The following is a 17,608-nucleotide window of genomic DNA, read 5'->3' on the forward strand; positions in this document are numbered from 1 at the left end:
CAGCACCTGGCTGCTTTCACACCTGATTCTTACAAAAACAGCACAGGTGTACTTAGTTTCTCACACACTGCTTCTGCATCTTGGCTTAGTTTTTCTTAAAGGAATCATGACATGGTGTAATATGTCATGTGTTGCTGTTTATCATATCTTCTTGTGGTTTTTTTAATGCTGTAAACCAATGTAATCTGTGGCCAAAAAGGGATTATGCTTCCCTTTCTCTGGGGAAATGCCATACACTGATTTTTCACCACAACTGCTTCTTGCAGCTTTAGATTATTGGTCACTGGCCATAAAAATGAGCAATTTCTCTTAAGATACATAAAAAGAATAAATCAAACAATTAATTGAGTGCAATTTATTATTAAGTGGGCTATTATCCCTTAAAAACCTCATATCAAGGGTCTTTAGTTTGTGGGCTTAGACCACAATATAAATTTAAATTTAATAATATTTATAGCTTCCCAAATTAAATGAATCACGGGATATGGTCAGTATATTATCTTTTGAAGTAGTTGTTTTTTTTTTTTTTTACTTTTTGTTGTCTTATGTGCCTGAAACCATGCACTTTTGAAGCATGGTGCGGCTTTGGTTTTGAAGTTCACCCCATCAGCCTCTGTACCATTTAATGTTTGATGGTTTACAGTCCTGAACAGCAAAAGATGAGACAGTTCCAGCAATTCAATAGATTGTTGTTCTTTAGCCTCTTTCACACACGGGTTTGTGCCTCATCAGAGCAAAAAAAAAAAAAAAGACCTCTTCGTAAACCTAAACCTAAACGTAAGAGATGGGAGATCCACAATGTGTGCAAGCACAAACCAAGCGGGGATCATTTTGCCTCTTTGTCGGTTCAGAGGTGCAGCAGAAGCAGATGGACTTTGCCCCCCTGTTCTGCCTCCATACTTCCACACATGACACGATAAGCAATGAAGGTGCATCAGTCCCAGCTTTAAAGATAAATAAATAAATACATATGCGAAATAAGCTAATGAAATTCCCTAATACGACAACCAGACTTTAAATTAATCTTTTTTACCCGAGCAAAAAAGGTGAAAAATCCATGTTTGTCCATGTTTTCAAGCTCCACCTTAGCCTGGCTGACGCGTCCACAATCTCGATGAGATGGTGGTCTGGGAACTAGGTGTGCATTTTCTCGTATTTGAGGCGTGGTTTACGAATGCCTAGAGCCGTTTATTGGGCGCTACGAATGTCTATCAAATGATGTCAGGTTCTTCCCATGCTGCTTTGCGCGCGATTCATAGCCAATTGTATCACTTATACAAGATGACGACAGAAATTTGACGAGGAAGAAGAAAAAAAAGTAAAATTAAAGTAAAAGTAAACTTGGGCTCTAAGCTACTTAAATTGACAACAAAGTAGGCCTATATGCTATATTCTACATGAATTTTTATGTTGTAGAGTTGTGAATTTATTTTAATAATGGAGAAATTGAGCAGCCTTGCTTTGTTGTCTACAGTAGTAGATCAACCCTCATTTTACTTTGAAGCTCCCAGCTCCCAGAAGTGACGTCGACGCAGCTTTAGCAGCAGAAAAGCTATCAGGCTTGTGTTGACAATAATAAACTCCAGAGCTATTTTCAAACTTCCAAATGCATAGTTTTGTGAGTACAGACCATATTTGTACTACTGTAGAAGTTTGGTGTCATGGCATGTGATTTTAGTGTGGTAATTTTGGAGATACTGCCAGGGTCCGTTAGCGCTTGTACGAAGCTATCCGGGATAACTCAGTAACTCAGCTGATGTTCAGCCAATATCGGAAAAACTTCGGGTGGGCTACTTGGCTGGATGTCACGGTTCAAATGACCCTAGGGTGAATCTACTCCGAAACACTTTCTAAGGCTGCATCGAACGGTAACGTTGTGTCCGCTGTCATGTTGGATTAACACTCTACAAGCTTCGGTGTAGCCAGGGCTTAATTTGAGGGGGAGCAAGCCGGAGCGTGCTCCGGAACCTCTGACGTTGGCTCCGCCAGCTATTTATAGCCGTCATCCGCGATCCGCCACCTCTCTTGACAAACAATATTTATTTAAAAAAAAAAAATCAAATAATTAAACAAATAAATTAAAGTTTGTTTAGTGTCAATGTCTGGTTTTGATATCCGTCTTGTTGGTGATTTCTGTCATGAAACGAGATACTGAAAATATCTATATTACGGAAAAGGAGGGTGCACACTTCCGTTCTATTGGACAGTTAGCCAGAGAGCTTTTAAAGCGGCGCCGGATTTGATGTGACTATTGTTATTAGGCCTACAGTACATGGCCAGCTTATTTTCGGTGTGGCGCACAGGGTTGCTCAAAAGCGCCCCCCGCACGCTTTTTTTTTTCGCACCGGAGCCACTCATCCTCTGCGCTCCGGGACCTCCCACTTTACAAATTAAGCACTGGGTGTAGCGCATAGACGTCGTCATCGTCTTGCTGCCCCCCCCGCCCGTTCTGTGATTGGTTCCCAAACTCTGGCAAAAATAAGGGCGGTGGTTTCCAGGCTGACTTTGCAGTGAGAATGAAATCGAGCGCAAAGCAGCATGGGAATTCCCAGGCTAGCTCCACCTAAGCCTGCATTTGAGAACACCCAGATCCTCCAGACACCTACATAGTTATAACTCCGGAGTCAGACCATGTGTGAATACGGCAGCTCATCCTCTCTAAAGCATTTACAGCCAGCATTTTCTGCTTCGTGTTCTTTTCAGCTGACCTGTATGATGCTTTACATCCTGGATTCTTATCCAAACACATATTCTGTTGATGTCAACTCGAAAGACAGTTGTTAGGGAGTTTCATCACTCATTCTCAATGAGCTGTAAACAAAACACTCATTTCCAGAGAGTATTTATTGTGTCATGCCCTGCCTCCTCTGCACTCTACCTACACACCACTCTGAAAGTTTTCCTTGTCAGAACTCAACTCAAGTAGAAAAATCTGCCGCTGTGAATCGTATGGTTTTGCCAAAAAAAAAATCTCCTGACATTCCCACCAGTTCTATGAAAAAAAGCAGCAACACAAAACTTTACTTGAAAATGCAAGATGGAAGTTGAATGTTGAAGTGTGGCTACAAGCTTTTTGGTGTGTGAAGCTGAGGGGGAATTGTGGAAAAAAAAAGAAAGAAACATTCACGTGACTGAGTGTTTGTGTGTGTTTTACCCACGGAGCTGACTACTGACTCTGGAAACACAGAAAACCACTTCAAAGACACTCATGCACGTATACGCACTTCAAAGACGGTGGCAGATGGGGTGTGTTTGTGTGTTAGAGAGAGTGTGTGTGATTATCCTACAAGTGTGTGAAGAATCAATAAAGAAAGGCTGAGAGAGGATCAGAGGAATGTGTCAAAGATTGATTTTCAGCGGATGATGTTTCATCTTGTTCTCTGGAGATGTTCTGAGTAGAGTACAGTAGAAGCTGAGTAAAGAACAACAGAGCTCTGCGTCTCGATTGCAGGAAGTTCATTTTCGGGCATCGCTAATACGACACAATCGATCAACGGCAAGAGTGTGTCATTTGTCGGGCCTCGCAAAGATGTCAACATCTGTAGTTGAGTTCAGATGAACCAACCAAAACGCTGCATCGAGCTTTCGGCTATCATTTGAGATTTTTGGAACGAGTTCTGTGTTTTTTTTCACATCAGTCAAAAGCCTTTTGAGAACTGTTTGACTGCTGAGAGCCACCTTACATGCAAATGTCATCATCCAAAATGACATCTGGCAAACAGATTCATTTCCAGGCACTTAGCACTTTATGACCAACTACAAAACGAACGATGTAGAGAACATCAGGCCAGTGAGAACAGGTTCCAGTATTGCCAGCAGGGTATCAAACTAGACCACTGACATCCTGAAATACACCTGGAAATGACTGAGGTCATTCTTAGCAGGTGAAACTCGTGTCCTTGGATTCAGATTGGGCGGACCAAGTTTCAGCTAGTTTTGTTCCACAGTGAAGAAGCGAGAAGGCCACACAACCTCTTCCTCACCGCCTTGTACTGCGAATATCTGCAGATCAGAACAACTTTCTGTGTGTAAGGATTTTGGCCGGATAAAAGATAAGAAAAATCTATAGGAAATGTACAGACTTGGTGTGCACAGGCCTTAGACTTGAGTCTAAACAGCGATTTGTTTTTTCTCCAAAAAGTGAGATTTTCCAAAACATGAGCTAAAGTATTGATCCGTGCTGGCTTTGTGTTGTTTGTTCAGCAAAAAATATAGTTTCATTTCCCTGATCTGTTATGCAGCATTTGTATTAGTGCGCTGTCTTTTACTGATTGTAATTACTTCTAATCTTCTTGTTTGCATCTTTAACTGTTTGTTTTTACTGCTATTTATCTTAATTTGACAACTGTTACTCTGTAAAGCACTTTTTACACTTGTGTGTAAAGTGCTACACAGCGTACAGTTTCTTCTTCGGTGGTTGTTTTGTGTGTCCTGTGCGAGCACGTCCATGCCCTGCGCTGGACTGCTTTCTTAATCCTGCTGGATTTTAGATCCACGCCGCAGCACGTGCTGTCCCACCAGACGGCCTCCTCTGAGCCATCTGCACTCTATCTTGTGGTAAACATCCTGTTTATTAAGAAAACATTCAGACAGACAAACGGCGCAAACAGGAACTTAACGTGATCTACAGAGAAACAACAAATCAGTGTAGTTGCCTTACAATTTGATCGTTTTATCGCCTACTTTCAATGCATATTTTAAGAGTGTTCTATGTATTTTTTTTCCCCGACATACATAAAGATGAAATGTTGGCAAGTTTAGGGACAACGCCTGAAGTAGCTACAGCACAGAGAACCCACATTAGTAACTAAGACTGTGATGGTCAGCACAACAGAAACTGTGGTTAGCAAGCTAACAAGCTGTCTTCTTCTTTTGTTTCCAGCGGGACAAATTACCGAGGTGCAATGCAGCGAACAACATGTGGTTAATAAAGACAACAAACAATGCCGCTGCAGAGTGCTGTGTGTGCGGGTATGTGTGTGTGTTCATCAATAATGAATGCCGGTGGTGTTGCGGGGATTTAAGGGACTTTCTGCTCATGTATATTTTAATGAGTAGCTGTGTGTGTGTCTCTAAGCTCCGTTCAATCTCAGAGGTGAAACTGAGAGCCAACTGCTTTGGCGATCACGGCAGCAGGATGGCGGGAGTGAAGAGAAAGAAAGGAGGAAACACCGACTGATTTTTCTGCGATAGTTTGAGGTGAATAAACACTTGTATCACCTTTTATTTAAAAAAAAAAAAAAAAACTTCCCGCACACGCGCTCTTGTAAAATGTTGGAACTCCTACAGCTGAAGCCAAAGTGAAAGTATCTTAAAGTGCCGCTGCTTAGAAAAGAGCCCGTTTTTTTGTTTTTATCAAAATAACGTCGGACCTTAAATGATGGTGCTGATGGTAATTCTCAAAAATATTACCTTGCTTAGAAAAACTGAAGGCCTGCGAAGAGCTTTGCTGTGCAGTAATTGGTGATTTGAGCCAATTTGGCTCAATTTGATTTGCAATATGTGCATTTAAAACACGGACGGATACGCATCAAGTGGGACTCAAGTGCCGAGTTGTAACCCATAACGACTCAAACCAAGTCTGCGAATGAATTAAACTTTGCTTTACATCATTCTGCGATCGTCTTCTGTTTATGTTCATCAATTTGTACATCCAAAAATAAAAAAAGGGAAGCAAAATAGCGTAAAAACTGATTTACTTTCAACTGAAGTTGACAAGTTGGTGCATCGGTAAAAGCTTAAAAAAAAAGGGTGACAGAAACAGACTTGGATAAATAATGAGGCCTTAAGGGTCCACAAAAGACCAAAAACAAGTTTGGAACGATGTCCCATGTGTGTGAAAAATGCAGGATTTGGAGAAATACTGAATGGGAGGATAACAGCAGGAACTGTGTGAGAAGAAAAAAAGATAAAACAGAGCGGGTGAGCGCGAGAGCAACACAAGATTGAAGGTTTTACTGGCTTTCTTCAGGTGTCGCCTTTCGTACGTAAAACGCTGAGAGAGGAGTTGGGACAGCAGAGCACCTGTTTCTTGTTGTGTCCTGACCTCACGTGCACTCTCTCTCTCGCGCACACACATAAAGGGTCACACAGGAGCAATGACCAAGCAATCAGTGCACATCTCTGTCTGGTTACTATGGTGATGGTGCAGTTCGAGAAGACAAGAATGATAAAACAAAAATGAAAGAAAGGGAGGCTTGATTTGTGCTCTGGCTGCCACATTTGAGCACGACTAATCTGCGTGCTGTAAACAACCGTCTCCCTCTCTTTTCTATTTGCACGTTAATTAAACATGTTTCTAAAGCGAACCTGAAATTCACGGCAACACCGTCTTTATACTAGACCGGGAGAGTGGATTTAAACTTATAACTTTATGTTCACAGGGTTTACGAGAGTGACGCCATTCCTGTGTTTGGTCGTGGTACGTCAGCACTCTCCTCAGCAGCTTTTGTGAAAGCTTAGAGACGTATTTAGACACATGACACAGACACATTAATGCCAGCTAATACTACAAGATCACAATGCTGAAACTAAATTAAAAAGCCTTTAAAATAATGTCTTTACTCAAACTTACATTTAAAAAAAAAACACAGCACACACATTTGCAAGAACTTCTTAAATTTGTATGGTCTTACAATTACTTTGGTTTATTGGTCCTTTAATCTTAAGAAACGTTATACTTTATGAGATTTAGGCCAGAAATATACACGGTTTTTAACCTTGTGCTCGCGTAGGCGACCAGCTGCATAGTCAGAGTAGCTGTTCAGTACTTGCCTGTTTACTAAGCCGATTACTGTCACACGGACGTTGGATATCAGGTCACATTTGCTCAGCCAATCTCCACCATATTGCATCTTATGTATGCCCAGTGTTAACGTCCGAGGATCCGCGGCAGCCAACGACCCGAACAAGCCAGCATACACCAGGCGGCCATCATTAACATGCAAATGCATTAGTAACATTGTTCAGCCTCAGATGGTATCATCTTCCTAAGAAACCTCTGGGGAAATTATTGGGAAGTTACATCCCCGTAAGCACAAAGTGTTATCCTGTTATTCCCCAAATTGTAGCTCTGACTATAGTTTAAAGCCCTCTGCATGCAACAAGGAACACAATTTTTGCTTAGGAATCCTTGCTACTAAGCTGATGTGCTCCCTACTGTTTTTTTTTTTTTTTTAACCTAAACACCAGGACTATAAAACATTACATGCAACAATATACAAGATGCCCACGAATTGCAGAAATTCTAAACCTCCCCATGCTACTAAAACCACTACATTCCTAAAAACCAATATCAAGGCTTTTTCTCGGGTTGGGCCAATATCATCTCCCTTTGGAGCTACTCATTCATCCTGTTAAAGCCTCAAATATTTGTAGACATATTTCAAGAAAACTCTGACATGTAAATGGGTTTACTTCCTTTCTCCTGCAATATTTTCCTGTGGAAAGCCGATTTTAAAAAGCTTTGGGCCATCTCATATCTGCGAATAATACTTTTCATTTGAGATTTTTTTTTCCATCTGAACGCACACTGAAGTTACTGAATGCTAAATAGTAAAGTTAAACTCATTTTCGTACCGTGTCTGCACACCGTTTGATGTTTTTCGAATGTGCTTTTTTTTTTTTTTTTTTACATTCGAGCTTTGTAAAAGGAAAAATTCAAAAGGTGACAAAGTTATCTCATCTTAGCTTCTGCTCGTTTGCCAAATTGGGGATCAATTCATGTCAACTGAAAACAAACTGACAGCATCTTTAATGCAAAGAGGAATTGAAAGTGTTCCCCATATTTGGGTCTGTGTGCTATTTGAGGCCACATTTACACATAGCCGGGTATTTAGAGAAACTAATATTTCCCCCCCTCCGTTTTCAATAATAACATCGTGCACACAGCATCGTTTTCAAAAAACTTGTCATTTACATCAACCCGCATAAATACGCCGTCAAGCGCCATAATAACTATGCCAAACCTATTGGCGGCAGTGTAGGGAAAGGAATAAAGCCATGCAAGCCAATCAAAATCCTCAGAATCGACACCAACAACGCGAGCAAATATCACAACAAAACTGAAGGCAATAAGAGGGAAATATAGACAGTCAGTGGATACTGGACGCAGGAGCGGCCACGGAAGAGTGGTGCTCCTCTATTTTGAACTGTGCGAGCAGGTTTGGGGTGGTTCCCCAGCCACTACAACCATCGCAAATGCAATAAGGCCAGAATCGTTTGCACAAACGTAAAAATTAGTAGAACTTTAACATCATCCATGATAATCCTGATCAGTAGCCAAACAAACTGTAAACATAAGGCGCTCGCATGACGTTAAGCATTTTCTGGCACATAATGTGACATTTAAGAACCTAAAACGCCGTTTCTCCCAGTTGACACGGCAACACATAACCGGTGTTATCAGAAATCTCCACTTTGGCCGGAGGTTTTAGAAATAATCGTTTTCTGTGATTAAAAACGGCGTTTTGGTGTAAATGAGAGGCCAAACCGCAGGAAAATATCTGCGTCTTCCTATCGTGTAAACGGGGCATAAGAATCAATATCATGGGGCTGAAACATCCCCAAGCTGTTAATGCGCCCCAGGATCCACCACGACTCACTGAAGTGTCCGGGAAGAGTAAGGATGCAAGTGTCGGTTGACTAAAACCTGTAATAGATAAGATGGACAGAGGAGAAAGAATGCAGAGATGTGCCAGATATATAAAGGCAATACTTTATCTCGTTTTAAATGTAAAGGCTTGCAAGGTATGCCTGATTCAAGATTCTCAGTTAAGCACGTAAACTTGGCCCATTAACACCTAAGTTGACTGTTAAATATCAGTTGTTTCAAACACAACTTCCTACAGCTTGAGGGGCTTCTGGAAACTCCAAACGTTTGTCGACTCAGGTAAGTTGAAAAAGACATCGTGTATGACATGTATGCTCATGCTCATTAGGCTCTCCAAGGAGACGCACAAAAAGATCTTAATAGGTGAAAGAACAAAGTTGTTTTTTCGGTGGCAGAGTCTGCTCGCTGTAGAGACCAGACTGTAACCGGAAGGTCGTAGGTTCAGATCACCGTCCTGCTGACAAGCAGAAGACCTCAGGAATGCTACTGCAGCCCAAAGAATGTGTCTCTGAACGTATGTGTGTGAAGTGCGCTGACTCTGCTGGATTGGTGCGCTGGACCTGACTGGCTGGAATGCCGCCCGACGCTGGAATGTGACCTCATGCGCACACACATTGAGATGGTATGAGGGTGTGTTAAGGTGTGTATGAGCTAAAGAAAGAGATTCAAACGGAGGGAATGTGCACGAGAAAAGACATCAGGAAACGAGCACAATAGGGAAAAACCTCTGACACACCAATCTGAACTGTAGAAGATGAAAGAGATCAAAGAGGGCTGCCTTTTGCAAATAAACCACAGCGCTGGACAAAGGGATTGGGAAATAGATTTACACATTTATCTGAAAACGATCAATTAAGGATCTGCTGTGGTGGGAATGAGCTGCCATGCAATAATAGAGACACTGTAAGACAAAACATAAAAGTCATTAAATGTACAATAATTGCTTTATATGCTTCAAAGACCGCTTTACACCAATAACTGATCTTTACTGGAATTCACTCAAGCGGTAAAAACCCTGATTTACCTTATCAGGCCGACTTAAAATTAGACAGATCTTTGATCCTTACAACTAGACTGTAATAACCTCTGCATTACTGTTACATTAAGGCCTTTCACAGCTGAGCCCGCTGCATTCCAAAACAATAACCTAACCCACCCTCCCACACGTTTACATTAGTGCTACTGCAGCTCGATTGCTGTAAAGAAAAACTTTTTACCCTTAGTTTTAGCTTGATAATAAGGAGTAAAGTTACTTGTTGACCCCTCCCCCTCCCCCTCCCCCTCCCTCTCTGCTGTGCTTCAGCTGGGCATTGAAAACCCTGCCAGTGGAGGGTCATTCTAACAGGCCATGATAACTGTAGAGGTGGCAGTGATTGATACCATTTGCCTGGTTTCCGTTGCAGTTTTTGATGAGAATTTAGAAGATATCCCTTTAATTAAAAAAAATAATAATTAAAAAGTGATTAGAAACAACATAGTAACACTAATACGCAACGTTTTTGCCTGTTTCAAAGATGTTTTGATGCCCAATGAGGTAAATGGAAACAACCTCTTGAATCACGCCTGACCTGCAAAGGTTAAAACCAAGTGACTCGTCGGCTGTTTCCGGCCTGAGCCGACAGACTAAACACACGTTACAGACCAATAACTTCACAGACGGCATAAAATACCTTAGATCAGAGAGATTAAACTTGTTCCTGAGGAGGAGCCCTCTCCATTTTCATCTGGTGAATATCCAATACTACTGTTGTTGTTATTTTTCCCCCTGAGGTTTGTTTCCTGTTAAACTCCGGTGACACTACACTGCCTTGTTTTAAAACCAGTCAATGGAAACATTCATCCACCACCTTTTTTTTTGTTTTTTCAAAAGATCGCTTCAGATTTCTTTGCTTATGAATGGAAACCTGACTAATAAATTCACTTTTACGCATCCGATGCAGCTCTGAAAGTTGTTCCAGAGATGTTCCAGAGGGATGAGAATATCTGACGTAAAACACGTCGGCATTCCTCCGGAAGGTCGCAGGCGGGAAAGCTGTTGATCCTCAATTCCTAATACAGATGAGCGCGTGCTCCTAAGAGTTGCTGCTCCATACTCTTACCTGTTCACCTGTATGTTACTTGCCATTTGTTCAAAAACATTACGAATAAATTAAAATAGACACGTACACACTGATATCAAGACAAGTCATCAGCGGCCCTTATTTGCCAGCATACTATTCGCATCATGTCTTACCTAACCACAAAAAGTTCTGTTATGTTTAAAATTTCTGCAGTTGTGAGGGGTGTCTTTTCCCTCCGCCTATTTGTGATGGGCAGCAGAGAGTTTTCCATGAAACCTATGAATATGATGCGATTCCTCAGAGAGGAAGACTGCGACAACCAGTCACAGTCAACCCACAGTCTCTTCTGTCGCTGTGGTAAGCTCCCGAGCCACATTTATGACCCGAAACTGTCGGTAAACTTTTGCCACAGCTGTTTCTCTGCGCGAGACCATGACCGGGACTTGAAAATGGACACTTCCTGCTCTTTAACGTGGACATAAAAGCGTGACCTCGTCTGACAGGAAAAACAAACCGTGACACGATTGGCTTCGTCCTTCCTCCTGACTTCCACAAACGCAGAGTTCAAACGAGACGCCTCAGATAGGATACCGTCAGAGGGAATGAGAAGAAAAGTGTGTTTTCGCATACCAGAAATGCCATTGCAGCTCTAATGTGCTTCTATTCACACCGGTCATCTGATCCTAGTATGATGTCTGTGTGTATGTGTGTGTGTCATGTGTCTCTGAGAGTGTAACGTAGGAATGAATTAACAAATGGACTGACTTTGTGAACACACGCACGCACTAAACTGATCTGAAACAAAGATAAACTCTCTAAACAGAGCATTAGACAGTATTCATCTAATACCTCTTTGTGTGTGTGTGTGTGTTAATCTCCTTTATGTGTAGTAATCCAGAAAAAAAAAAAAGCTCTTAGATTAGAAACCTTTCTCACCAGATTAGTGCCCCAGTTTTTCTTTCAGTCGCACACACTCAAACACATTTATCGACTATATTAATGAGGACCCTCTCTGACATAGCGCACCTTTGAGCTCCTTTAGCATCCCACCTAAATGCCAAACCCCAACATAAACCTGATCCTAAATGTACCCTTAACATCAATGCTGAGAAGTCTAAATTCCTTCACTCCTTAGATAGGTCCCCACACATACAGACACAGACGCACACGCTCAGTCCATCGCCTAATCTGATCCTTGAAAATCTGCTTTCGTGTGCTTTCAATTTAATAAAAAACGCAAGGTGGCCTCTGGCGATCACAGGGAAAACTCCAGAACTGCTCATCAGGTTTCACATCATGCTTATTGGGATGTCTATGGGCTAAGATAACAGTCCCAGCGGGGACAGATTTCATATCCCATGATCCCACAATTGTGAGAGGAATCCGAGGAATGCTGACTGCTGCACAGTCCTACACGCATCGACTGAGTGCGTTGCCTTTCTATTTCTGAAATCCGAGGGTTAGAAGGTATGACCGAGCCGCCCATCACAACCAGTTTGTGGTCGTAAGCGCGACAAGATACCTGCTGATTAGTTGATGATCAGTAACTCTTCTCCGCTGCCTCGGGTGGTTGTGGTTTTCGCTAGTGACAGATTTACAAAGACCTAAAAACATTACTCAAGGACATGTTGTTCCGTTAAGACATTGCCAAGAATGCAAAGTTTTGTAGCTCGTCTCCATGATTTCACCCCATCTGAACACTTCCCGGAGTGTTTGGTGATTTCGATAAAGAGATCAGAGGAAAAAGAAAAAAGACATGCAATGACAGACTCAGGGGGCCTTTGGAGCCAATAATTAGCCAATTACCAAATCTCATTTTTTGTGCTGCTGATACTGTGATATATCGCTCCGCACCCACACTTAACCAGGCTCTCCATCGGCTACAACAAGCTCTTAAAACTGTCCAATGTACTTTGAGTGATTTAAAGCAGGGTTTCGCAAGTTCAGGCGAGTCACGTTGAAGAGTATTTTTAATGCCAGAAGTCAATTCAAAAACAGCTTCACGTAACAATTGTTGCCAGGGAAAATAAATAAATAAATAAATAAATAAGGGCTATTAGTCAGATTTAGGGACACATTTTTGGCTGAAACAACTTCAGAGGCAAACGGTGCATTTCTTGCACAGGCTTTAACCAAACAACAGAAAATTTGTGGTTTTCTTAAATGCTAACACAAAGGCCCCGAACCTCCCATTCATTATTTCTTTTTAAGCCTTTGAGACTGCCTTGGTATCTTAGTACAAATACTTGGTTTATATCAGCGGCTGATATTTATCCGATGTATCCAGACTGAGATGCAGTGACTTTGCACTAAAACTGACAAGATGTGTTTATACATTAATTTCTATTCCTATCTATCCTTTCATTTTTAACAAATGTGTAAGTTATAATCATTTTTTTTATACATTTGTAACCTCTACTCTCCCATGGCTCCAATCCAAAGAAATATAGCGTCTCATTTCATAGTTACGCTGATGACACTCAGCTTTACCTGCCTCTTTTCCTCACTAAAACCACTGTATGTTTCTGAGATTAAAACTTAAATCCTCGTGAACTTTTTTTGATTTCGATGAGAAGAAAACTGAACTAATGATCTTTGGACCCAGTGGTGGCGGCGGTGCTACCTATATGGATCTGAGTGTGAATGTGAAGCCACATGTAAAAAAACCTGGGAGTGATATTTGATACTGGTTTCAGAATTGAGGAAGTCGGGTTAAAAATATTTCTTAATACTGAAGCTTTCACCTAAAGTCGTATCCTTTCGATCAATGAATGATTTTTAGAACCTTATTAATGATATTTTAGAATTGAGTTTAAGGTTTTATTGTTTACTTAGAAGGTATTTGATGGTCAAGCTTGTTTATATGCATGTACTGACTTTCATACATTTTCCATGAAATGTAGTGTAGAAGCTACCACAATAGGTGATGTTATTGAGCCACTGTGCCCCACTGATGCAAAAGACCCATAAAATATGGATTTTTTTTGTATTCCCTGGGCTGGACTTGATTTATTTTATTTTTTTTATGAGTTCTTGAGCGTGTTTAAGCTTTCAAAAAAGCAACTCATACTCCGACAGAGTGAAATGTGCTACAGATACCTGAACAGCCGTTCGTGCTGCCTTAATAAGAGGCCTGAGGCAAGTTCTCCACATCTTCTCTGAAGAAGGCTTTTAATTATGCCACTTGGTGAGGGATCAAGAGCCGCAGAAATAAACACATCACCAATGAGCAAGCAATGAGAGCAGATGAATGGATGAATGTGCTCAGCCATAATGCAAAGTACAAGTTAAGAGTCTGCATACACCCACGCTCTTAAGATGAATGGGTGGGTGTGTCCAAACTCTTTAATGTCACAGTGTGCTTTCAAAAAAATGAATTATTAGAAGAAAAAAAGAAGTCTTAATGCCCGTGAGGCTCAGACTTTTTAGCACAATTTTTTCATTGGAAGCCCAAGAACAAGCTGGAGAAATCTTAAGTTAAAGAAAGTATTTATTGGTGGTCACATGTGAAGTATAGCAGCGCTGGACTCGGAGTGACCGAGCCCCGATATCCAGAAACATTTCATATTTATGTTCACCTTTATCTCGCAGAGGTTGTACCAACACTCAACAAAGTATAATTGGACATTTGCTAGTGATATGAGCAGCCCATCCACCATCTTCGTCATGTTCTTTGGATGTGATAAACAATGTGTGTGTGAGTGTTGTTTTAGGCGTGTAGCTACTGTCCCAGACCTATCTGTCCTAATAGAGACGCTTTATCTGACCCAGTTATTTCATCCCGCTACGTCATCTTAAAGTCTTGGAAATACATTGCCTTTATGCGAGTTAAGTGGAAAAGTACAAACTAGGAACATAGATTATTTAGTAAAATACAGAATATGAATACATAATGTCTAAGAACAAAGCCAATTATAACAGACTGAAGCCGAGTTTTTGCACACTTTCCCTTTTTAACCCTTTAAGACTTTGCATTGTTAAGATATAAAGAATGGCACACACTTTCTAACACAGTCAGCCTGCTGCACACCCACACACCCACACAGATGAAGCCATTTTGACATTTAGTTTGTTTATGAACTCAACAAGACGGGAGACACAATGGCACCTGAAACACAAACCCCAACAACATTAGGGTGTGTGTGTGTGTGTGTGTGTGTGTGTGTGTGTGTGTGTGTGTGTGTGTGTGTACAGACCACACAAGGCATGGCCAGGTGTCGAGGTTGTTTCTGTGAGATAAACTGTGGACTGTCGCCACCTGCTGGCCGACTCCAGAAGTAGTTTAAATGATAATAAAGCAATGAAGTAAAATTACAAAAAAAAAACAACAAATGTAAAACTCTCATCAGAAAAATGTACTTAAAACTGTAAAGAGCCGATAATGGTGCCGATAATGGAGTCTTACTAAAGTATAGCCTAAGCATTGAAGTATGTCACGGCCTACCTCTGTATCACCAACAATAAGTCTAAGAAAAAACACATTTCAACACCAGATGGTTGTACGAGTTATATTTTCTCTTACGTAATGTCGACATGACCTGAGGGGGGTGGAACTTGACATCTTCCCTGCAGCAGATGGAAACTTGAACGAAACTGGTGAGTCTGGCATCCAGTTTTTGCTGACTATTCATTTCCAAGTATTTCCACAGCGGAGGTGGAGAGAGCAAAATAAGCATGACTGATAGATCCAAAATGGACTTTTTGAAGGGAAATAAGGAAGTTAAAATGAACCAGAATCATCCATTAACTACTGTGTGTGCTACAGGGTCAATTATTCAATTAATTAGGTTCCAGTTAAACTCAGTTATTCTGACTCTAAGTCAGGACATGAGTAATATTGTAACGTTATTCTCTTCCTTTGCTGTTTTACTGTGTTTACCTCAAAGTATTACGAAACATGACACACACTTCCTATGTATTTGTGTTATTTCTGGTTATTATCATCAGGGGAGTCCTACCTGGTGTTGCAGGTGAGCTGAAGGTGACGTCACATCTGCACCCTCCTCCTCTTCCTCCACTCTTCCCTCTCCGTTTTCTTCCTCCTTCTCCTTCTTCGCTTCCTCTCCTCCCTCATCCTCTGTTCTCACAGCGTGATTGGCTGATTGGAGGTGGGCGGTGCCAAAGGGCTCCGATGGACAGGACTCATCCTCGATGGTTACTATGGAGACTCTGACCTCATCTTCCTCCTCGCATCCTTCTCTCCCTTGGCACACAGATGAGGAGAGGAAGGAAAAGGAGGCGGCTGAGATGGGCGTGTGTTCATCGATCAGGTCCCTTTGGACTTTGCCTCTCGAGGTAGCCTTCATCATTTCTATCTCTTCCTCCTCGTCTACTCTCCTGTTTGATTTAGTTCTAAGGGATTTGTCATCCTCTCCTCTTCTTCTTTCTTCCTGCTCCAGCGTCCTCTCATCTTCCCCCTCTTTCCTTTTCCAAAGTCCTCCTCCCTCCATCTTTTCTCCACTCCGGTTACCTCTTTATTTTTTCAACCAGCACAGAAGCATCCTGAAGAGACACGAGACATTATTAACAAAACCATCAATAACAACCATCTATTCAGAATTGTTCCCTTGTGGAAACACTAGACTTCAATGAACTATCAAGTCACTAATAAGGATTCTCAGGTAGTAACCATATTTAATATGAATCTTTTTTTTTTTTGCATGCAGCCAGCTAATTTCCCCAAAGAGCTCTATGCTGAGAGTCTATAACCTATTGGATAAGTGCCCCACATTCTGCCAGAACAGTTCTGACCCATTGAAAAATGGCTCTCAAATGTGTCCTGTAATGTAACAAGGTCGTCGTATAAAAATAAAAAAACTAGCAATTTTACTCTCTTTTTGTAAACATGTTTTACAGTCAGTGTCAAAGCCTCCGTGGGAGACGCTGTGGTTTGTAAATGTGTATTTTTGACACAAAAATAATCTTAAACGTGGTCCCTCTTGTAGCACAGAGAGCAGCGTCCCCATTGAAAGTTGGCGTGTGCACCAGAGTGACCCAAGCTTTCCCAGCAGCACATTGTCCTGTTTAACACCGCCTCAGCAGGCTCGCCATCATCCCACACGTTCTGCCGCCATATGTTCCAAAGCTAAACAATGCACACACACCGTCCCCGTGATGGAAAGAGCGGATGATTTATCAGATTTGGCGACATCTTTCATTGTCCCACGACTGGTTTTCAGCTCCAGATGCAGTCACCTGGGAAGCCCTTTTAGGCCTGACACCTTTCTATCACAGCTAGCAAAGGCACGAGGTTTATTACAACAGTCTCTACTGAGGCAAACAACTGGGAGGCTAATGATTTATGACTTACGAGGATCCTGCGACACCATCAACCTCAATAGTTGGTAAAATTGCAATGGGTGCGTCACCTAAAGGAAACATTGTGAAAAGCTGCGTGCTGTTCTAAAGATAGAAATCACGCTCCTTGTTGATTGAAGGAATAGTTTGGGTCGTTCAAGTGAGGTCGTGTGGAGAACTTGTGAGTTTTCAGACCGCAGTCGGAGCACCCTCAGGCTGGAGAATCTGGGAGATTCTGACACGCGAGCCGAGCTCGTAGCTGCTCGGTCCAGGGACAACAAAAAGCGGGACTTTTAACAATCTAAAACTATTCAAACCTCAAAACGTTTTTGCTCTTTGTCACGCAGTTACACGAACTGAGTTCCTGTGACATTGTTGGTTTTGCGCCACAGAACTGCACACTCATCTCAACACCCAGACCGCAGATTGTGCCGCAGCGTGGACGTTCTTTAGTATAAAATAATTGACTGATGCAAAAGCGAATGGGTGAAACAAAAACCCTGCAACACAGAGGTTTGGGTTGTTTTGGATGGCAATAATTCGCTCCTCTGTTCTTCCAGGTCTTAACACTGGTTTGACTTGGCTCAGCAGTGAGGAATCTATTCTGATTCTCCAAAGTGAGAGCGTTCTGACTGCTGTC

At 41.7% G+C, this 17,608-nt stretch overlaps 1 protein-coding gene across 2 annotated transcripts in view; it reads right to left on the bottom strand.

Annotated features, from left to right (window-relative positions):
• The window catches only part of LOC142368902 (F-box/WD repeat-containing protein 7-like), a 43,537-nt gene that overhangs the window by 24,690 nt on the left and 1,239 nt on the right, over positions 1 to 17,608 (bottom strand). For both annotated transcript variants that reach the window (XM_075451109.1, XM_075451108.1), the window contains exon 2: positions 15,630 to 16,173. In XM_075451109.1, coding sequence (XP_075307224.1) covers positions 15,630 to 16,121 — 492 coding nt within the window. In that variant the 5' untranslated portion in view covers positions 16,122 to 16,173. The remainder of the gene's footprint in view (positions 1 to 15,629; positions 16,174 to 17,608) is intronic.

This window comes from Odontesthes bonariensis, chromosome 19, assembly GCF_027942865.1.
Source record: "Odontesthes bonariensis isolate fOdoBon6 chromosome 19, fOdoBon6.hap1, whole genome shotgun sequence".
Lineage (NCBI taxonomy): Eukaryota > Metazoa > Chordata > Actinopteri > Atheriniformes > Atherinopsidae > Odontesthes > Odontesthes bonariensis.